General features: G+C 42.3%; 1 protein-coding gene across 1 annotated transcript in view; it reads left to right on the plus strand.

The window, feature by feature from the left end:
• LOC131993006 (LIM homeobox transcription factor 1-beta-like) overlaps window positions 1-23130 on the plus strand; it is a 58871-nt gene extending 35741 nt beyond the window's left edge. Inside the window, exons 6-7 of the mRNA XM_059358733.1 lie at window positions 13062-13122; window positions 22843-23130. Of these exons, the coding sequence (XP_059214716.1) occupies window positions 13062-13122; window positions 22843-23000 (219 nt within the window). The 3' untranslated portion in view covers window positions 23001-23130. The remainder of the gene's footprint in view (window positions 1-13061; window positions 13123-22842) is intronic.
• Window positions 23131-23871: the final 741 nt, after the last annotated feature.

A 23871-nucleotide genomic window follows, 5' to 3' on the forward strand; every position in this document is an offset into this window, starting at 1 on the left:
CAGCAGGCTGCATGGTGGGTCGCGCATGCACAATGACTGTCGAATCACCAGTGTTTCTGAAGCTGCAGATTGATTCCCTTGATGTTAGTCATCAGTAGTAGCCAGTTTATTACAGTGAGGGCTTTTCTTGAGACTTGACGTCACTGTATAAAATGAGCTGCTGTGACCTCTTGGATAATCACAGCCTCATGAAACTTTACACACATAAACTAGAGACCTGGAGCATTCAGAGGGTGTGCAGCTTTTCTAGGTATATTGATAATAAGGGGATTTGCAGAATAGAAGTGCTCGTCATCCAATTGCTGAAAATACAGAAATCTCAAAAAATGACCAAAGTTTTTGAACCCAAATCACAGCATGGAATTTTCGATGTTGTTCCAAAGGTCTTGACATATTGATGTTATATTCTGGACGTTTTATTGACCATTTTTATCCATTCTCGATATGAATATTATTGCATAATTCAGCACTGATGAAATGAACATAACTGTGTACTTTATCACAATTACTGCTCTTTTTTTTATCTCTACGTACTACTCTTTTCATTTGTATTGTTTATAGTTGAACATAAGAGATGGTATTGATGCAAAGAGGGCTGCTATAAGATTCATTAGCTGGAATGTAAAAGGTTTAAATGGGCCTGTTGAAAGAGCGAGAATATTAAATCATCTAAAATATTTAAAATGTGATGTTGCATTTTTACAGGAAACCCACATACTGGTTAAAGATCAAGTCAGACTAAAAAAAAGGATGGGTGGGGAATGTATTCCATTCCAATCTTAATTCTTAAACTTGTGGAGCAGCCATATGGATTCATAAAAGAATCCAATTTAGTGCGACCACTATCACCTCAGACCCACAAAGACGATTTGTAATGGTTTCTGGGATTCTCTACCATAAACCTGTGATTTTGGTTAATATCTTCACCCCAAATTGGGATGATGATACATTTATGGGAAAATTATTTAATTAATTCAAGATGTGTAATAAATCCAGTATTAGACCGTTCCAATTCTAAACCTACAAACCTGTCCAAAAAGGCCAAGTTGATATCAGCTTTCATCAAGTTCAAGTTTATTATAACCATTTCAACAATATAATAAAATACAGTTGATAGGAATGTGCTTTGGTATGCTCACATATCTCACATCAATGAATCGATCAATGAAAACACAACATACACAAGACAAGGAGGCCCATAAATAACAGGGAGAACAACACTAATATACATAGAAAAGTGCATGGTAACAGAGAGTAGCAGTAGGTTCAGTAGTACAAAAAGTGCAAAGAGAGGTAGGCCATGGTTATGAGGTAGACCATAAAGTGCTTAGTGCGTGTTCAGGTGACGAATAGCTTGTGGATAGGTACTATCCCTAAAGCGTGATGTTTTACATGTGATGCTCCTATACCTCTTCCCTGATGGTAACAGAGTGAATAGATGGTGTGCTGGATGGGAGGGGTTGGAGGTGATGTTACTAACTTTCCTGGAAATTATAGTGTTATAGTGCGAGGCTATGGTAGGTAGACTACAGCCAATGATTTTAGAGGCCGTGTGTACTACCCTCTCAAGCTGTTGTTTATCCTGGCTGGTAGCACTAACATACCAGACCAGGATGGAGAAGGTGAGCACACTTTCGATGGTAGCACGGTAGAAGTGGGTCGTGCCTGCTTGACTGACCCCAAATTTCCTCAGCTGACGGAGAAAGTATAATCTCTGATGGGCTTTGGAAATAATGAGACTGGTATTTAGGTTCCATGATAGGGACTGATGGATGGTGGTGCCTAAGAAACGGAAGGAGGGGACCTACTCCACTACTTGGCAATTAATGGAGATGGGAATGTGCTGGCCTGGCTTTTTCCTATAGTCAACTATGAGTTCTTTGGTTTTGGTCGCATTCAGGATTAGGTTATTGTCTGTTTGACCTCACTCTGATAGGTAGATTCGTCCTCATCGGATATGAGGCCTATAACAGTGGTGTCATCTGCAAACTTAAGCATTTTGACAGATGCAGAATTAGATGTACAGTTATTTGTATAGAGAGAAAATAACAGAGGTGACAAGACACAGCCTTGTGGGGCACCAGTGTTCAGAACCCTGGGTAGTGACACATTGTCCTGGATTTTAACACACTGTGTCCTACATGACAGGAAGTTTAGTATCCAGGGACAGAGTAGATGATTAACTCCTGTAGCCAGGAGAGAATTGTACAGTTTGACAGGCATGATGGTATTAAAAGCTGAGCTAAAATCAATGAACAGTATGTGGGCATATGTGGACCTAGTATCAAGATGTTGTAAAATAACGTCCACTCCCCTATTTGCCCTGTGCAGGGTGGCCTACCTCTTCCAAATCAAAGTCATTATTACTGGGCCTAAAATGTTTTAAAAAATCATGTATTGGCTCCACACTCCTGATACAGACTAGTGCCATTTTGAAGATGCTTCTTGCACTTCAGCATCTCTTAGAACCCTGGTCACCTCCAGCCTTCCCATCTCTATCTCTCAATATCTCCAATAATCATAAATGCCTTCAAAATATGGTTTCAACGTATATATTTAACTACGGGTTTAATAATCTTCTCCATCTAAGTCCCATACATAATAATCACCTTTCCCTCCCAGCTAGATCAGACTCCATATTACTCTCTGGCAAAGACAAGGCATATATAAATTCAAAGATATGTACATAAACAGTATTTTCGCTAGCTTTGATGACTTATCACATAAATTTGGCCTTCCTCGGTCGAGCCTGTTTCGATATTTCCATGTCTGCCACTTCCTTCAGCATCAAATCAGATTTAAATTACTTATTTTAATCATCAATAACTTTATATTTACTTTTAAAAATTTAACTTTTGTAAAGATCAACGCAGACTGGTTGGATGAGCTGGGAGAAGATTTAGAAGAAGACATTTGGGATGGCGCTCTACTGAGAGTGAATGAAAAAACCTCATGTGCCAAATTAAGCATAAAATAGTTTGAGATCTTACATCACATCCATTACTCCGAGGCCAGACTTGCCAAAATATACCCTAACACAGATGCAAGCTGGGACAGGTGTCTAAACACTACTGCTGACCTAACCCATATGTTTTGGTCTAGCATCCTATTGGTCTGCAATCTACAATGTCATTTAGCAGACGTTTTCATCCAAAGCAAGGTACATTTGAGAGATAATACAACAAAGCAAGGATGAAGTCAAGAAACAACACAAGAATAAGCAAGAATAAGTGGCATGTACAACCTTGAGTCCCTGTTAGGACGTAAGTGCTTTTAGGACATGTGCTTTTTGGGGCGCAAGTGCTTTTCAGTAGTGAGTGCAGAGATTTTTTATTTTTTTTATGTGTTCTGCCACGTCCCCTCATCAGAGGAGATCGACTGCACCTGCAGAGCTCAGCTGGAGCGTAAGCACACACACTCCTCCAGATACACATGCTTCACACACACACACACACACACACACACACACACACGCAACTTTATGCGATTTTCGTTACCCACACACTCCTCTAGATACACGTTTGTCCACAGTGGAGACGAGGGACTCAAGCTCATAGTGTAATTTTGTGGACTGCCTGGACATTACATCATTGGTACCAGTATCTAGAGGGGGGGCAGCAGGCTCCAGAGGAGTGGAGAGAAAATGTTTGTGAGCGGGAAATGATCACCGCCGGTACAAAATCGGTTGAAGACAGGAAAATGAATCCTTTTGCATCCCTTCACAACTGATGTCCAGGAGGGAGAAGAGGTCAGGCAATGGACATCTCCAGTGGTTGCTGCTGCACCCGAGGCTGTGGGGGACAGGCTTAAAACTTGATAAAAACAAGTTATTACAGAGCATTGTCATGTTCCTCATTTATTTGAATGAAGAAAAAATATTTGGAATATTTCGGAAATTTTGAAAGTTATGAATGTGAAAAAACTGGAAGGAGATATCAATCAAAAGCATGGTGGAAAAATAATAACCAGCATTCCCATGTTTTCACAACAACAAGTAACCCTGGATTCTGCTGGGTCTACGCAATTGTGGCAGCTCTAGACAATGCTAAATGGATTGCATTTGTATAGCTCTTTTCTCAAGCAGCCATTCAAGTTGCACTACAGGTCAGCATTCATCGTTCACGACATCAATTTATTACTTTATTCACTGGTGGCCTTGGCTACCCTGCAAGGGGACCATCTGCTTATCACTAAGGTAACATTCACATGTACTCAAAGCATAGCCATAGCTCAAAGCTGCAGACCTTTCAATCAGTGGGTGACTGCTCCACCATCTAAGCAACAGCCACTCCAACAATGCTTATGAGTCTACCAAACACATTCCATTCAGAAGCAGCTCTCTGCTCTGCTCTGCTAAAAATATGTACCTTTACCTTATTTATGGATTGTTGTTTGGCCCGGATCATGGCTGCAATACAGGTTTCAGTGGATCATGGTTGCCTCCAGCTTGAAACCCACTTCTACTGTAATTGTCATTGGTTGGTCCCAAATAATGGCTCCAACTGCTGCCGTGTCGGGACCAAAGGTATGCCACAGATGGAGTTAATTTGTGTTCATGTTCATTTGTGCATATTTAACTGACTTAAATGTAAAATGCAACAGCATTTTTCACCTGAGCCTCTAAAAATGGTGTCTGGGTCCCCTTTGTTCTCATGTATGGAGACAGTCAGAAAACTCAGTTCCCCTCAATGCCTTGCATTGTATGGCCCCTACAGATGTGTGATAACCTCATTGGTTAGAAAGACCTCTGACACCATGCCTTCTCTCTCTCTTCACCGAACCTCTCCAGAGGAATGGGCCACACTCTCTTTCTTCAAGCTCTCTCTCAGAGATTAGAGGGTCTGCATCAACTGGGCCTACCCTCTCCCAGCAGTCCAGCAAAGGACTGCTAGACACCACTAAGAACCAACTCTTCAGCCTTTTTTCGTGCCTTTCTTCGCAATACTTCCTAGTTATGGATTGGTAATGTACTGGTTGAAGATTAAGATAGCAACAAGCAAAAGGCTAAGCACAAGATTTTAACATGTAATCAATGATTTGGTTTAATGTGTGTTGTTGTATTAGTATTATTGATGCAATATATGTGCAGGCTATTGATGTTAAGCTTTGGCCAATTACTTGAAGTTGAATGTAAGTCATGCTTTACACAGGCACAAGGTCATGTACGCAATTTAAACATCAACTAATTCTTTCTAATCTGGCACATTAAATCACATACAATAAACTCTAAATTGGCTTCTCACACAGATGTACACCTCCGAGATGGAAGACATTCCCCCTCCCCACCATCTTTGTTTATGGCTTTATGACTTTGTCAGAAGCCATGTGGCTATTCTGACCCAACATGGGTGGCTATCTTGTCTTACAGCCATCCTAAACACACACACAAACACACACACACACACACACACACACACACACACACACACACACACACACACACACACAGTAAATAGTCTGCTTAGATTAGACATGATGTTTTTTGTTTTGCTTTAATTTGCTATTTATGATTAAATTATTTTTGGAATACACATGCTGTCCATTTAATGCCGTTAAGTGATGTTAACCTCTTCTATGAAAAGAATTTCAAATGCCTTCAAGCATTACTAAATATTAATATGGTAATTTATGATTATTATTAATCATTTTGTTAGCCAACTTAACACACTTTTGAACCGTGAGACCTACATAAGTGGAGGTGAGATTTGAGGCATGTGTAAACCCTTACAATTTTTTTTAATACAAAAAACCCCCTCTAGTTTAAAGTTTAATCGAATCGATTTTGGTGCTTCCATCAAGCTTTTCTCTTGTCAATTTTGAAAATGTACACAGAAATTATTTGGTGAAAAAAACTACGCACTACAGTTTGATATATCTTCTTCCTCTGTGTTCTAGAGCTGCATTTTTGTTAAAAACATGAATGACCCACACTGTTGCACTGGATGGCATGTTTCTTTATTACCATAAACACACAAACTGATATTTCTTAACTCAGTCCTACCATTGTCCTGCTCTCTCAGATACTCACAAGTGCACCAAATGGGGATTAATCTGGTGCTTAAATAGTTAAATGTATTATTACCTCGTTTTTGAATTAAGATTACTATGGCAACACAAGGGTTATTACTAAGTTAGGAATCAGAACATCTTTGTTTGTACCGACAATGCCACCTCGGGTTAGGGCCCAAGGACCTGTATTAAAGGTCATTTATCACCTTTTACAAAAGGACATTCAGGTTTGTTCACTCAGGGAGGGCAGTAGACGGAGTTAAATGATTACATACAAAATTGTATTTGTTAAAATGCCTTTGACAAGTCTATATAAAGACCTCCACAATATTTTTGGCCGTCTAGTGCCTCTGGTGTAATTTACTACTTTAACAGGAGCAGTTATTGTAGTGTTCCATTTACGAAAACCTGACTGATATTGTGAGAGGAGACTATGGTCATCTAAAAAGTATTTGAGTTGTTCACTGACCAACTTTTCTTAAACTTTTCTTAAACTTCCATATTCTCGGAATCTTATGTTCAGAAAGACTTAAATTAAAAATATGACACAGAGGCCTCAGCTACATCAGGCAGCAGAGGCTAATGAACAGATGGTAGCGGCATCAGCTTAGCAGACAAACGACAGCAGGGAGACCGCACAGTGGCGGAATATTCGATTGATTTCCGCACAAAGGCTCGCCAGAGCAAATTGAACTCTGAGGCGTCTACTCTGGTAGACGCCTTTCTCCATGGACTAGCAGATTATATTAAAGACGGATTGGTCTCCCACACAGTTCCGCCTACGATGGACAGGATCATCGAGTTGGCTATCCAGATTGAGCTGTACTTCCAGGCACATTGATGAGGAGATGCCAGGGGCCTCCTCAACGTTGGTCGTCTTTCCAGACCAATGGGGGGGTCAGTCACTCCACTGAGGGGCCACCGGCAGATTCCGAGCCTATGCAGTTGGGTCGTGCTTCCCTCACGCCTGAGGAACGCGAATGACGCAGACAGGGAAACCTCTGCATGTACTGCGGGAGGGCTGGACATTACAGACTTTCCTGTCCAGTAAAAGACTCGCCAGTAATCGAGGAGATACTGGTGAGCCCTACTAACACTTCATCTCCTCTCCGGCCACAACTTCAAGTCTGCCTGATCCTCCCTGATGGTCCCTGGAACCTGGCCATATTAATTGACTCTGGGGCTTACGCCAGTATCATGGACAAGAGGCTGATGCAGCAGTTAGGGCTTAAGTTGGTCCCATTGTCTGACCCACTTTCTGCGCGAGCTCTTGATGGCCACGTCCTGGGGACCGTCACACAACAGACCGCCCAGGTACCTATGCTGCTGTCAGGAAACCACTATGAGCTGGTTTCATATCCTGAACTCTCCTAGTCAGCCACTCATACTGGGGTATCCATGGCTTCGTTGGCACAACCCTAACATGGACTGGGAGCAGGAGTCATCTGTGAGTGGGGAACCTCTTGTCATCGCACCTGCTTGAAGCAAGGCTCCTCTCCGCTCCAGCCATCCCCTTCCTGTCCACCACCTGACATCTCCAGGGTACCACCTGAGTGCCACAGCCTCCGTTAGGTGATCAGTAAAGCCAAGGCCTTGTCTCTTCCACCTGCTCCAGGGGGCCACCATCTACACCAAGTTCGACCTTCGCAACGCCTATCACCTTGTCCACATCAGGGAGGGGGACGAGTGGAAGATGGCGTTCAACACCCCTTCTGGACATTATGAGTACCTCGTAATGCCCTTCGGCCTCACCAATGCTCCTGCCATCTTCCAAGCTCTGGTCAATGACGTACTCCAAGACATGCTCAACCAATTTGTGTTTGTCTATGTAGATGACATGCTGATCTTCTCCAAATCCCGATAGGAGCACATCAGCCATCAGCCAACTCCCTGTTTGTGAAGGCGGAGAAGTGTGAGTTCCACACACCCACAGTCTTGTTCCCTGGGGTAAGTCGTGGGGCAGTCTCCAGATGGACCCGGTGAAGGTCTCTGCAGTCAACTCCTGGCCCATTCCTGACTCCCGTAAACAGCTCCAATGCTTTCTGGGCTTTGAAAAATTCTACTGCAGCTTCATTCTTAACTACAGCTCCTTTGCCATCCCCTTACGGCTCTCACCAGCTCTAAGGTCCCGTTCCGCTGGAACCACACGGCCGAGGCCTTTCAAGACCCTCAAACTCAGGTTCACCTCAGCGCCCATTCTCCAGCTGCCGGATCCCGACAGCCAGTTCACAGTGAACGTGGACGCTTCCGATGTGGGTGTGGGGGTGGTGCTCTCACAACGGTTTGCCCCCTACCAGAAGGTACATCCCCGTGCCTTTTTCTCCCAACGTTTGTCCTCAGCCAAAAGGAACTACAACATCGGCAACAGAGAACTGCTGGTGGTAAAGTTGGCTTTGGAGGAGTGGAGACACTGGTTGGAGGGCGCTAAGGTGCCATTTATGGTCTGGACTGACCACAAGAATTTGGAGTACCTTTGCACAACCAAAAGACTGAACTCTCGCCAAGCCTGCTGGACCCTATTCTTCACCCTCTCTTATTGACCAGAGTCTCGCAACACTAAGCCGAATGCCCTCTCTTGCCAGTTCCAGAAGAATGGGATTCGGGTAAGGAGCCGGCCAACATTCTCCCTCCCTCTTGGTTGGTGATTACTCTTACCTGGAACATTGAGGCCTTTGACACTGTCAACCACAGCATACTACTGGCTAAGTTAAAATCTTTCAAAATTTCCAAAGAAGCAGTTGATTGGTTTGATTCTTATCTCCAGAATAGAGAGCAGTGTGAAAAAAATCTATCAAGAAAACTCTTCTTTTTTATACAATAGAATGGGGATTCCCCAAGGATCAATTCTTGGTCCATTACTTTTTAGTCTGTTTAATAATGATTTACCCAAAACCTGTCCTGAGGCCGGCTTCCAGCTTTATGCAGATGACGCAGTCATTTATGCTCCAGCTAAGTCACCTAGCAAGGCAGCAGAGACCCTAACACAGCACTTAAATGAAGTCCAACAGTGGTTGGAACACAATCATCTCATTCTGAACTTAAACAAGACTGTGTCAATGTGTTTCTCGATACGAAAACCAAGCTCTCATGGAAGTCTTCATGTTATAATAAAGAATGAAGAAATTCAGGAGGTCAATTAATTTAAATTCTTAGGAATAGTTTTAGATCCCCAGCTCAAGTTTGATGCACATATTAAGAAAATCACAAAAACTGTGAAGAGTAACCTTAACTGTTTCAGATTAATTAGGCATTATATTGCAACTCAAGCAGCTCAGATCTTCATGTATTCTATGATTTTTTCTCATATTTCATATTGTTTGACCGTATGGGCTCAAGCGTCACCTTCTGCAGTAAAGAAAATTTCCTCATTATACAACCAGGCACTAAAAATAATGGATAAAAAACCCATCCGGTGGCAAAAAATACAATCTTATGAGTTTTGACAGTTTTGTACACTTGTGTTTTCTTAAGTTGGTATTCAAATGTATTAATAACCTTGCACCTGAACCTCTTCACAGATATATTCAAAGACAGGACAGTAACAGAGTAACAAGAAACACAGTGGAGGGAAACTGCAGAATTCAACACCGTAGAACCACTTTTGGACAGTCAGCTCTCTCACTTAAAGGTTGTAAAATCTGGAATACATTACCAACTGAAATAAAATCAATGACTAATCTTGAAACATTCACAAAAAACACTAAGTGTTGGCTTAAAGCAAACCAGAACTGTACCCATTCTTAAAATGTTATAGTCAAAGTAGTTATTTTGGATTGGGTTGCAATGTTTTTCTTTTTATCCTTTGTATTATTATTTTATATATTTGTTTGAGTAGTTACCTTGGATTGGTATGTAAGATTGTTTTTTCCCCTTTTCTCTCTTTTCTTTCTTTCTCCTTATTGTATAGGTTTATGAGGATCTTAAACTCTCAGCTATATTTATATAGGGTTTATTTTTTATTTTATGTATCTATTTTTTCTCAGGTTAAATGTATATTGTAATTGTATTGTTGTAATTTTATTCTATTTTGTAGATGGGGTGGTTGTATATTGGATTTTTATAGTATTGTGATTTTGTATGTAGTTGTAAAAGCCCCACTAGAGACAGGAGTTGAAAATTAGCTGTATCTCTATATGCAGCACTTCGGATGCATGTCCTGTATCTATGTTAACTGCATTGTCCCTTTCAAATAAAAACATAAAAATAAAAAAGGTAATAGCGGCCACAAGGGGGCAGGCTGGATCTAGTGCCTGTCCACCTAACCGCCTCTACGTTCCGGAGGCCTTAAGGTCAGAGGTTCTGCAGTGGGCCCACTCCAACAAACTCACCTGCCATTCCGATTCCCAGCGCACATGAGACTTCCTCGCCCTGCAGTCACCCACTTTGGCCAAGGACACCAATGACTTTATTAAGCCCTGTATCATCTGCAACCAACACAAGGCCTCTCATCAGGCACCTGCAGAACTCCTTCACCCCCTCCCAGTTCCACATTGTCCTTAGTCCCACATCTCATTGGATTTTGTCACCTTTTCCTCCTTCCCAGGGCACCATGGCCATCCTCAGTTTAGTAAGATGGCACATTTTTGATGGCACAACTTGCCATCAGCCAAGGAGACTGCCCAAATGATGTTGACAGATGTGTTCCGCCTGCATAGCCTCCCAGCTGACGTGGTGTCCAACAGAGGTCCCCAGTTTACCTCGGCCTTCTGGAGGGAGTTCTGCAGCTTGGTGGGGGCCACAGCCAGTCTCTTCTCTGGTTACCACCCTCAGACCAATGGACAAAGTGAACGCATGAATCAAGAGATGGAAACGGCTCTGCGCTGCCTGGTGTGGCAGAACCCTTCAGCCTGGTCCCAGCAACTTCTGTGGGTAGAGTACGCCCATAATTGCCTTACCAGCCCCGGCACTGGCCTGTCCCCATTCCAGTGTGCGTATGGGTACCAGCCGCCTCTCTTTCTGGCCCTGGAAAGAGAAGTCTCCTGTCCATCTGTCCAAGCCCTCTGTCGCAGCACCTGGGTCCAGGCACGATCCTCTCTTCTGTGCTCAGGGAGGCACCATTCAGAAGCAACCAACAGACGGCGTTGGACGGCCCCAGACTACAAGGTTGGTCAAAGGGTTTGACTCTCCACCCCGGACCTGCCTCTGTGGGTTGAGTCGAAGAAGCTGACCCCCAGATTCGTCGGACCTTTCCCTATCCAGCGCATCATCAATCCGGCTGCAGTAAGACTCCAGCTCCCTTGCTCCATGAGGATCCATCCCACCGTCCATGTCTCCAGGATAAAGCCGGTTCATGAGAATCCATTGGCTCCAGCACTCCCTCGTCCTCCCCCTCCTCGTCTCATCGATGGATTGTCCTGCGTTTACTGTCTGGCGTCTGGTTTGGTCCCGTTGCCGTGGAAGAGGGTTACAATACCTGGTGGACTGGGAGGGCTATGGTCCGGAGGAGAGGTTGTGGGTTCCAGCATGGCACATTCTTGATCCGAACCTCATCACTGATTTCCACCTTCATCACCCTGATCAGCCCGCACGATCCATCACTCCATCTGGAGGTCCACGCCCAGCCATCCCCGAGAACATGGAGTCTTCTGACTTTGGGACGCCAGGAGCCGTCGCTTGAGGGGGGGCTCTTGTGTTGATAGTAGGGAGTGAACTGCATTACCCATAATGCTGCCATATAAGCAGCACATGACTGCCATATAAGCAGTCGTGTGTGACGTCACTGTTCAAGATGTCTACCTGAAGTTGGTCAGTAAAGCTGCTTGTAACCTATGCCAGTGTGTTCATTCAGAGCAACAAACATAACATGGTGTCAGAAGTGGACTCTCACAGTCCGTGTTGAGTTTGACGGATGGACGGAGAGCATCGGTGAAGAGCGAGACGGAAAAGCAGCAGTTGGAGAAGCCGGAAGGGCCGTAAGCAGCAGGCTACAGCAAGCTGCAAAACACAGCTGACAGCGGTCGACGCGAGATCACCTGAAAAAGACAGAGCAACGCCATGGATAACTGGGCAGGCGGAGACGACGAGAAGAAAAAAGCACCCATTCTCCTCCATGTGAAAGGCAAAAGGTGTCTCGGCGGCTCCGCTGTCCCCTGGCTCGTAGCGAGATCACCAGCGTTACGGGAGCAGGGCTATTAGCCCCGCAAAGAAAAGAAAGAAAAGAAAGAATGTTTCAATAGCTACGAGCCGGGGGGACAGCGGAGCCGCCGAGAGACCCGCCGCAGCTTGTTTATTGCCCATAAAATCAGTGGATGTGTGTGGCTGAATGACATGAGGGGGAATAAAGCGTGAAAATAAAGAATCTTGCAGAAAGCGAGAACTGGAGGAGCAAAGCAGCAAACAACACTCTCTCACAGACACACACACAACAAACATCAATTTCTGTCGCTCTACATACGTCATCTGGTATAACTGATACGATTGGCTAAGAGCTACCTACAGACGCTTTTGATAGACATTCTTAGCGCCAAATAAACGGCTCCGGAGGATCGTAAACCACACCTCCTCACGGAGAAATGAATGGCTGGTTGCCAGACTAGATCTCATTTGAGATTAGTCTGGTGTTAGCCAGGCTCGACAACCACAGGATTCACTTGCAAAATGTCTTTGCTTAAACCTTGCGATTGAAAAATGCTTCTGCAGCATCTTACACAAGTACAGAGACAGTTTTTGCCATTTTTTAAACAGTGAGATTGGAGCATAAACACACCTGTACATTATATGAAATGTATGCTGTAGTTATCTGAGGAACTTTTACCTTATTTATTGGTTTCACTAAACAATATTTCCATCACTGTCCCTGATGCTTCAGACATTTTTATTGTGTGGTTGTGGTAGGTGTGGTTTGACCACATGAGGGAATTCCATGCCTGACCTCTTTATTTTTTCTTTATTATTATTATTTTTTTTACAGTACATAATATTTACTACACACTGTAGGGTTTTGTAAGTGATTTGGTATTATACATTTATAATTTAGGGGAGGTTGAGTGAGTTTTCCCATATCCTCCTTGTTAGCTACATACCAATCTTTTAATGTGTTTATCTATTTACAGATGAAGAAGTTAGCCCACAGGCAACAGCAGGAGCGACACAACAGCCAAAGACTAGGCCAAGGTGAGGAATTATTAGGATTCCAACTTGGACAATTAGTGTTGTCTCCCCCTTCCTGTCAAGTATGACAGTTATGAACATTGTTTTTGTTTATACTGCCATGTGTTTTATTTATGTGACTGTCGCCAATGTCTTTGTTTGGTACTTCCTGCCTTTGTTCTTTTCCCGCCATTTTACCTGTTCACCTGTGTGAGTGTGTACCGCATGTTGCCTGACTTCCACGTGAGTGAGACTAAAGTTTAGTTCAAGTTTGTATTAGAGTGATTTTTGGAAAGGTTTTTTTTTTCATTTTTGTATCCTGCCTGTTTTTTGCAGCACTCGTCCTGTCACGTTTGTATTATCTGTTTTTGCCTGCCTGTTAAAGAACCTTGCCTGTACCTGGACTCTGTTTTTGCCTTCTGGACTGTCCTGTTTTTGAATAAAAGCAAATCACTGCAAGTTATTCGGATCTGCTCTTGATTTCTCATCTGAGTCCTGACAATTATCATCTCTGTGTGTATATACTGTACTGGTGAGCTGCTTTTTCTGATGTTACAAAATTAATGAAGAACACAATATATTTACATTTAGTCATTTAGCAGACGCTTTTATCCAAAGCAACTTACAGGAAGAATAAAAACAAACAATCAAGGTATAGTGCAATAAGACAGCTATTAGTGCATCAATAAGTGCTAGTGACAATTCCTTGAGGAGTAGAATTATCGTGTGGTGCTAGGAGAGAAGATGCTCTCTGAAGAGCTGGGTCGTCAGGAGTTTTTTAAAGGTAGAGAGGGACACCCCTGCTCTGGTTGGAACTGGTAGTGTGTTCCACCAGCGGGGAACAAGAAATGCAAAGAGTCTGGATTGCCTTGGACCAACAGGGAGCAGAGCCAGGCGCCGTTTATTGGAAGAGCGCAACGGTCGCGAGGTAGCATATGTCTGAATCAGGGCGTTCAAGTAGGTAGGAGCAGTACTGGAGACAACTTTGCAGGCCAGCATTGAATTTGATGCGGGCTGCAGCAGGTAGCCAGTGGAGCTCAATGAGCAGCGGTGTGACATGTGACCTTTTTGGCTGGTTGTAGACCAGGCGCGCCGCTGCGTTCTGGATCATCTGAAGTGGTTTTATTGTGCAGGCTGGCAGGCCTGTCAGGAGGGCATTACAGTAGTCAAGTTTTGAGATGACAACAGCTTGTGTCAAGAGTTGAGTGGCATGTTGAGTTAGGTGAGGTCTGATTTTTCTGATGTTGTAAAGTGCAAAGCGGCATGACCGGGTAACTGAGGCGACATGACTGGAAAAGGTGAGTTGGTCATCAATCATCAAGTTTCGCACCACCTTGGTGGAGGCAAGACACAGGGAGTCAATTTTGATGTTGATGTTGTGGTGTATTGTAGGTTTAGCAGGGAGGACCAGCAGTTCAGTTTTTTTTATTTTTATAATATGTTTATTATTTTTCAAAAGACAGAGAGACAAAAAAGGCACGCAAACGTGGCAAAGAGAAACAACATACAGAACATACAACATACAGCACATCGAAAATTATGGTGTTAGTCCATGGTCAAAGTTAGACAATAAAGCAAATGACAAAAGGAACACTTGTATGAAAAAATGAATGATTAAAAGTATACAAACTCAAATGTATCTATGCACAGTGAAACATTACGTTTATCGGTCTTGCCCCTTAAGGTACCTCAACACAGGGTCCCATGTCTTATCAAATACCCCTCCTCTATCCTCGTTGTAGAACCTTAGTCTCTCAAGGTGTAAAGTGTTGGCCAATTCCCCTAACCATAAGTCATAAGTCGACACAAAATCCATTTTCCACACACGTAAAATTAGTTTTTTCGCGATCACCATCCCAAATTGAATAGCCTCCTTCTCATGTTTATTGGCCGAGGATAGCACACTTGTAGCTCCCAGAACTGCAACAAGCGGGTTGGGCACCAGGCTTTTTCCAAAGGCCTCAGAGAAACAGTTAAAAATGTTTTTCCAATAAGAATGCAGTTTACTGCAAGACCATAAGGAATGTGCAAGGTTACTTATCGTGGATTTACATCGGTTACACATGGGTGAAACAGTAGGGTAGATTTTATGTAGTTTCTCCTGTGAGTAGTGGAGCCTGTGTAGAGTTTTAAATTGTATAAGATTGTGTCTCACATTAACTGAACATTTATGTACATTACGTAGACATTCATCCCAATTCTCATCACTCAGCTCCATATTCAGCTCATCTGCCCATGCCTCTTTGTAAACCTCCGTACTCAGCTGAGCTCTCTCATGGAGGATTCGATAAAAAAGGGAAACAGCCCCACGTGTGGCCGGATCAAATTTATTCATTGCCTCAAGAGTATCATGTTTGTTTAGAGCCTCAAAATTTGGCATATTTTTCTTCACAAAATCTCTTATCTGCAAATACCTGAAAAAACTTGAGGCAGAAATATTATAAGTGGCTTGTAGTTGCATAAATGAGGCAAAATTCCCTTCGATATACAAATCACTCACCTTGCTAATGCCCCTATGTTTCCAAGCAGAGAAAACTATGTCATTCAGGCCGGGAGTAAAAGCATGATTTTCGCAAATGGGAGTATCAAGATATATACTTGGGGCCTTGATATGCAGTTTTATCTGCTCCCACGTGCGTAAAGTGCCATTAATTACAAAGCTGTTACTATAATATAGCTTCTTGACTTTGGTGGGGCTATTGAGCAGAGCTAGCAAGAAGGTCTTTTGACAGAGTAGACGTTCCATACATAGCCACGCAGGGCAACCATATGATGAAGAGGAGGGACCACTTCACCAAGCAAGTATAGACAGATGAGCCGCCCAATAATACATTTTGAAATTCAGAAGAGCAAAGCCTCCAGTATTTTTAGATTTACACAGATGTTTTTTTGAAATCCTAACCGCTTTATAGTTCCAGATAAAAGGTATTATAATTGAATCCAACTGTTTAAAGTACGACTGGGGGATAAAACATGGAATAGATTGAAAGAGATGTAGGAAACGTGGCAATACAATCATCTTAATTGCATTCATTTTTCCCGCTAGAGAAATAGGAAGAGTCTTCCAGAAATGTATATCCTGTTTAAGTTGCTCTATCTTGTTATGCCAATTCTTTGGTAAGAGGTCCTCCGAATCTCCTGTTACAGTTACGCCGAGATAGGAAAAGTAGGAGTAGACTGGATATATGTTATATCAACTTCCTCAGAAATTGGCATAATCTCACTTTTGTCCCAATTCACAGAAAACCCTGAGAGTTTAACAAAGTTACTGATTAATGTTAAGAGATGAGGTATTGATGTTTGAGGACGAGAAAGGAATGAAAGAATATCATCCGCATATCGCGAAATTTGATGTTCTTGTTCATTCATGACGATAGGGGATATTAAGCGGCTTTTTCTGATGCTGGCGGCTAGTGGTTCAATAACTATAGAGAACCAGAAAGGGGAAAGGGGACACCCCTGTCGGGTCCCCCGTCTGATTGCAAAAGGGCGCGAAATATTTTGGTTGGTGATGACAGAGGCAGTGGGGTGTGAATAGATGAGCTCAATCCATTTAATAAAGGAAGGTCCAAATCCAAATTTCTTCAAAGTAAACAGCATATAGGGCCATTCAACCTGGTCAAATGCACGCTGCGCATCTAAAGAGATCACTACAGCCTCCTTTGCATGTTCCGTAAATAAAACATGAAATAAGCGGCGTAAGTTAAAATACATATGTCTTCCAGGCATGAAACCCGTTTGGTCAGGATGGATAATCGAACAATTGTGCTCTTTTAATCTGTTAGCCAAGATTTTACCAAGAATTTTGGTTTCAATAGACAGTAGAGAAATAGGACGATATGAGGAGACCAGGTTAGGGTCACGACCAGGTTTGGGGATGAGTGAAATGTTAGCCTTATACAGAGTCGGGGGCAATCTAGAGCTAAGCATTGAGTGATTCAACATGCGAAGCACGAGTGGAGATAATTTCGAACTGAATACCTTGAAAAACCCAATACTGAAACCATCAGGTCCCGCTGCCTTATTATTGGGGAAAGAGGAAATAACTTTTTTTATCTCATTTAAATTGATATCTGCATCTAATGAGGAAGAGGATTCTCCCGACAATCTAGGCAATCCCAAATTCCCAAAAAAACTTTCCATTGCTGCGGGATCAGGTTCACCCTGTGACTGATAGATACTTTCATAAAAACTAGCGAAACATTTATTAATTTTACCAGGATCTGTCAAGACAGTCCCATCATTTGTCCTGATGGAGTGTATGGCCCTGGAAGCCTGTGCTTGCCTTAACTGGCGGGCGAGTAATCTCTGGGGTTTATCACCAAACTCAAAATACCTTTGTCTTACTTGAGTCAGCATGCGTGAAACATTTTTGGACAGTATAGAGTTATAGTCATATTTTAATGCAGTAATTTTTCTTAATGCCTCAGGTTTATTATTTTGCTTGAAGAGTGCCTCTAGTTCAGACAGTTGATTATCTATTTCGGTTAACTTTTCTTTAGATCTTCTTCTCTCTGCTGCTTCATAGGAAATGATGTGGCCCCTGAGAACAGCCTTCATGGCCTCCCAGAGCGTGGAATCGTCAACTTCGCCATTGTCGTTAGTGTTCAAATATAAATCTGTTTTGCTTGAAAGTTAGGAGCAGAATTCCTTATCTTTCAGTAGGGTATTATTTAAGCGCCAATTAAATTCTCCTCGTTTAGGATTTAATTTGAGCTTTAAAGAAACTGGGGCATGGTCTGATATGAGAATATTGTGATAAGTACAGTCAACTATTTGTGGCAGAAGCTTAGAATCCAATATGAAATAATCGATTCTTGAATAGGATTTATGAACTGCTGAAAAATAGGAGAAATCTCTCCCGGTGGGATTAAGAAGCCTCCAGACATCCACCAGATTATGAGACTGTATAAGATTATTGAGGGTTATACTGCTTTTAGATGTAATCGTTTGAGGATGTTGCCTGTCTAGAACAGAATCCAAAACACAATTAAGGTCTCCGCCCAAGATTATGTTTGTGTTTGCCATACTGGGTACACTATTGAAGAGATTCTGAAAAAAAACAGGATCATCAAAATTAGGTCCATATGCATTAATCAAAGTTACTGGCACCTGTTTCTTAATAAGAATCGCTACTCCTCTACTTTTCGTACTGAAATTTGATTGGAAAACATGAGATGCCCATGAGGGACGTAACACTTTTGCAGCCGTTTTTTTAATATGAGTTTCTTGAAGAAAGCAGATTTCAGCTTTGAGTGTACGTAAATGCGCGTATACTTTTCCTCTCTTGAGTGGGGTATTAATCCCCCTAACATTCCAGCTAACTATATTAATGTCACTGTGCTTACTTGACTCGCCAGACATAGGCTGTAACTACAACATAACATGACCATGGCAAAGAGAAATATGCAATGAACGGAAAAGATAGATGTGCTGAGAAAAAGAGAACATTGAACCAAACAAACGGACACACTACAGGGGGAAAACACGCCCCACTAACGGCGACTCCATACCCCAAACACGAAGTCAGGGCTGAACATTGGCGCCTGGAAAAGGCCCACGTTAGCGTATAACTGCTCACCTCTCTCCATTCAAAGGAGGACTCCACCTCACGGATGAATGATAATGAAATGGCAACACATTTAACCTCACCAAGTTCCCATTGTTAAAAGTGTCTCAATGCCCAAAAATCAGTCCACATCTGGTCCGGATCTAATGTCTCTGTCCCAATCCTGCCTCACCCGACTCAGGAATCTTTCGGCCTCGGCCAGGGTGTCAAACGTGCCGGTGTTGTCGTTCGACGTTACCATGAACCTCGCCGGGTGCCTGAAACCGCACCGTATTTTCCGGGCTCTGCATTTCTCCCTGATGTGTTGAAAGGCCATCCGTTTCTTCATGGTCGCCGACGTTAGGTCAGGAAAGATGAACACAGGACACCCGTCGTACCGCAGCGGCGCCTTCTCTCTCGCAAGCCTCAATATTAGCTCCTTTACCTGGAAACGGTGCAGCCTGGCGATGATAGCTCTCGGTTTCCCATCTTTAGCTGGCGCCGCGATCCGGTGTGCCCGATCCACATCCACGGGCTGGTCAAAATGCTCCTCTCCTAGCAGCTCTAGCAACAACTTGGTGACAAACTCAGTTGGCCTGCCGTTTTCAGCTTTCTCTTTTATTCCAATAATGCGGATATTTTGTCTGCGGGAGCGCGCCTCCAGGTCGTCCAGCTTAGCTTCATGCAGCTTACACTGGGTTGCAAGGCTTTCGTATCGCCTCTCCATGTCGTCCAGGCGTTTCTCGTGCGATTCCACGGCAGCCTTGTTTGAAGACACACGTTCGCTGACCGCTGATAAAGCCGAATTCAGGCTGGAGAGGGACTCTTTAAGCTCGTCAAACTGCTCGTCCACGGCGCCCTTCATCTTATGTATAGCGGCCAAAACGTCTTCATTTGTTGTCGGGGCTCTAGCGTTAGCAACAATAGCGCTAGCCGCCATAGCATCAGCCTCCCCGCTGATCCCCGTGTCAGTGTAACTGTAGTGTAACAGTGTAACTGTAACAAAATCTTCTCCGAATATTTTTTTCTCAAGTCTGAGCCCCTTGCCTTTTCTTGACATCTTGTCCATATTACCACTCATTAGAAGACTGCATAAATTTAGGCCAAAATCCTATGAAGGTTAGGTGAATTAATTGTGTGAAGTTGGAGCTCCCGACAAACACGTCTACTCCGTACCGCAGTCCGCCATCTTCCCCCAGCAGTTCAGTTTTTGAAGGTTCAGCTGGAGGTGATGTGCCTTCATCCAAGTGGCTATGTCTGAGAGGCAGTCAGAGACCGATGTGTCATCTGCATAGCAGTGATAAGAAAAGCCATGTGAGCGGATAACCTGACCCAGAGAGGTGGTGTAGATAGCAAATAGCAGGGGTCCCAGCACTGAGCCCTGGAGAACCCCTGTGGTGAGGCAATGCAAAGTAGACAACTGTCCATGCCAGGATACACTGAATGAGCGTCCTTTCAGGTAGGAATCAAACCAGGACAGAGCCAAGCCAGAGATGCCAGTTTTAGAGAGAGTAGAGAGGAGGATGCGATGGTTAAATGTGTCAAACGCAGCTGACAAGTCAAGCAGAATGAGAACTGAGGACTTTGCTGCTGTTCTTGCTTCTTTTAAGGCTTCTGTCACAGACAACAGAGCAGTTTCAGTTGAGTGACCGCTTTTGAAACCAGATTGATTTGGATCAAGAAGATTGTTCTGTAGGAGGCATTCTGAAAGCTGCAATAGATGTCCATCAGCAAGATGTAATCTGTCTATTATAATTTTAATGATGGCGATTGCTAAGGATTAGGTTATTTAGGAATTATTTGGAGATACAGATGAAATATTTAGTAGAGCATTTCCATTGTTTATGGGTTTAGAATGAGTCCTGCAGTCTTAAGTCAGAGTGACATCTGCTGGTAGTATAAGCTTTTCTGAGCTGTGAAGTGTGGGCCACGGCCATGATTCTCGTTGCAGCACAATGTAGATATGTGTCTCTGTGCTTTGGCAAGCACTGCCTCTATCTGTTCAGGGACTTCCAGCATGTAAATATTGGCAGAGCAGCCAAGTTTATTATAGATGAAGCTGCTGCTGTTAACCAAATGAGCTAAGCAAACCAGCAAATGGCGGTTGTTTGAAAGTGATGTTAGGATGAGATAAAACCTCCTGGATGACTTGTGATATAGATTCAAGATCAAACAGCCTGTCAGTTCAGACAATGCATTTATAGTATATGCTTTTATAAGAAGACTATAAGTTTTACAACAATCAGGCTGCAGAAAAAACATGTGGGTATACATATATATATAAAATGTGATACACATGTATACATATTATTCTTAACTGCCAGCTGATATTGGGCTCTGACCATTCACACTCTCACTCACTCATTCTACATCTATAGGAAAATACTATATATTCATGAATGACTGAACAATATTAAAATATTTTTGATTGTCTCATATCGGATAAAAGTCCAAATGTGTTCTAAAACATATTTGCACATATAGTTAGTGTGTCCTTTAGTCCTCAGCAATGTATATGAAGTCTATAGTCCGCAGTACAACGGAATACAATTGTCAATGACAGAAGAAAGTGACATAGGTTACAGGAATAAGGCGCCCATCAAAACCTCTTTGTCTTCTAATACGACTGCAAAGCCAGAGGACTGTCCTGCCTACACACATGTGTGTGTGTGTGTGTGTGTGTGTGTGTATTTACATACATATGACATACAAATATACATTATTTATTATCAAATATTTCCTGCAAAATATAATTTTATTTGTCAACCATTTATCTTATATCGAAGAATAGTTTTCGAGTTTTTCCTAGCAGTAGATTGGGTTTTTTTTGCCCTGTACAATACTTGTGCTGTTTGAAATTCCACAAGGTCAGTGAATTTGAATGTTTTTGACTTTTAAAAAAATAATGATGATCCAATGATAAAGTAGGGAATGGACTTAAATGCTGACAAACCAGGCAGATGGAAACAATGTAGTTATTAATTGAAAAAGTCAAGACAGACAGGCAGGTCTGAGTGTATAGTGATAGACACGTAGTGTATATTAAAAAAACTACCTAATACTTACTTGATGTATGGCCTCAGTAAACATTTTCCTAATGAGCTCAACGTCTCAATTGCTAGTTTAAATCTTTTTTAATACTGAATAGATTTGTTGTTTGTGGCATGGCTACTTTGTGATTGACAAATAACTACCATGGTGGTGTCCTCACGTCAGATTCATTCCTCGGTCTTTCAAAGATCTACCTTGTCATCCAAATATAATTAGTTCTGCATCCAAAAAAAAACAAGATATGTTAGGACACAAGAAAAGGTGAAACGTCTCTTTATCTAGGTGTATACCTGGATAATAAGATGGACTGGTCCCTAAACACAGACTCTCTCTACAAAAAGGGGCAGAGCCGCCTCTTTTTCTTCTTGAAGCTCAGATCTCTTGACATCTGTAGTAAGATGCTGCAGATGTTTTATCAGTCTGTGGTGGTAGTGTGGTGTTTTATGCTGCAGTCTGCTGGGGAGGCAGCATCAGACACAGAGATGAAGGCGGTTGAACGGACTGGTCTAAAGAGCTGGTTCTGTGGTTGGAACCAGGTTGGACACACTGGAGGAGGTGGTGGAGAGATGATCTGTCAACATGTTTCGAGGCCATCTTGAAATACCAAGATCATCCGCTACACAAAACCTTTATGGACCAAAAAAACAGCAGTGGACGGCTCCTCACTTCGAGCGAAGGATCTTTTAAATCTCTCCGTCCTGCAACGGAGAGATTTAAAAGATCCTTCGCTCCTACAGCCATCAGGCTGTCTCATTCTTCAAGAGCTACCAACTGAATTTCCCCTCGGGGACAAATAAAGTAATTTTGATTTGGTTGGATTGATACAATCAAAATAACAGCATTAGTATCAGCAACAGTAGACTTTATAATATTGGCATAACACTAATTATTATAGTAATAGTGTATAGTATCAGTGGATACATCAGAATTAAATTAACAGCCGACTATCAGTAGGACAGACATGAAGGGATGTAGGATGTAAATTGCAACTGCAGACTTATATATCCACGAGACAATATTTTTAATTTCGGTCTAACCTTACCCCGAAGCCTCCTGCCAGGTGGGTTAAAATAGGTTAAATATTTTCAAAACCAACACCACAGCAGTTGTGTTTGACTTCCCTATGTTTTCTCTGCTCTTCCCAGGCACTGGCTCCATCTTACATGAGATCGACAGTGAGACCTCTCTGACAAGTCTAAGTGACTGCTTCATGGCCACTTCAGATCTAGGCTCCATGCAAGCTCAGACGGGGAATCTCATTGATCGCCTGTTCTCCATGCAGAGCTCCTATCTTGCCTCTTGAATCATCATCATCAATGTTGGTAACACCCAAACCACTACACCACATCCCAAGTCATGAACAGTGTGCATGCAACCATGTAGACACAAGGCACACAAGCTACAGAATTGTCCTGCATGAATGAGTAAGCAGGAAATGTGACTGCAGGACAGAAACCACCAAATATACTTGGCAGCCTCCGCAGCCAAGGAAAGGGAAAACTAGAAGCTGAAAATTCACGTGCTTCCAGCTGTCTGCACAGGGGTTTGAAGCAACACTTTTGTTCCTTTTGTTGGAAAAGAAATGTTTCAATATTTGTAAAGATATCATAATGGAACGGTTTGTATATGGTATTGAAAGTTCAAGTCAGAGAAAATTTGTTTGAAATGTATTTCATCTATATCCAACAAGCTTTCCTGGTGTGAAATTAAGAGTGTTTTGTCAGGCAACTGATGCTAAATATATAGATTGTTCTTAATGTAATTAGGTTTTTTTTTTTTTCAGAAGCATCCAGTTTTGCATTTTAGGATGGAAAAATCGTTTATTTCTAATTTTCTAATAAAAAAAATTGTTTATTTCTCACCAATTTGCTTGTATAGAATTTAAAAAGACTATAAAGTACCAGAAACACAAACATTTAAATTAATTAATGATTTGATTTTTCTATTTCTCATTGTATTTATGATGTTTAATGAATGTGTAAATTAGTATTTCTTTGCTATTTATGTTTCCATCAAGGTCATCTAAACATTATCAAGATTGCTTGAATTCGCTAACTTACCAAAACTGTTGTAAATTAAAAAAGAAGACATTTTATTGATTTATTTTCTTTTTTTGATTACTTGATAGACAATAAATAAATATTGGCTGGAAAAGTTAACTAATTTACTAAAGT

This window comes from Centropristis striata, chromosome 19 (genome assembly GCF_030273125.1).
Source record: "Centropristis striata isolate RG_2023a ecotype Rhode Island chromosome 19, C.striata_1.0, whole genome shotgun sequence".
NCBI classification, from domain to species: Eukaryota; Metazoa; Chordata; class Actinopteri; order Perciformes; family Serranidae; genus Centropristis; species Centropristis striata.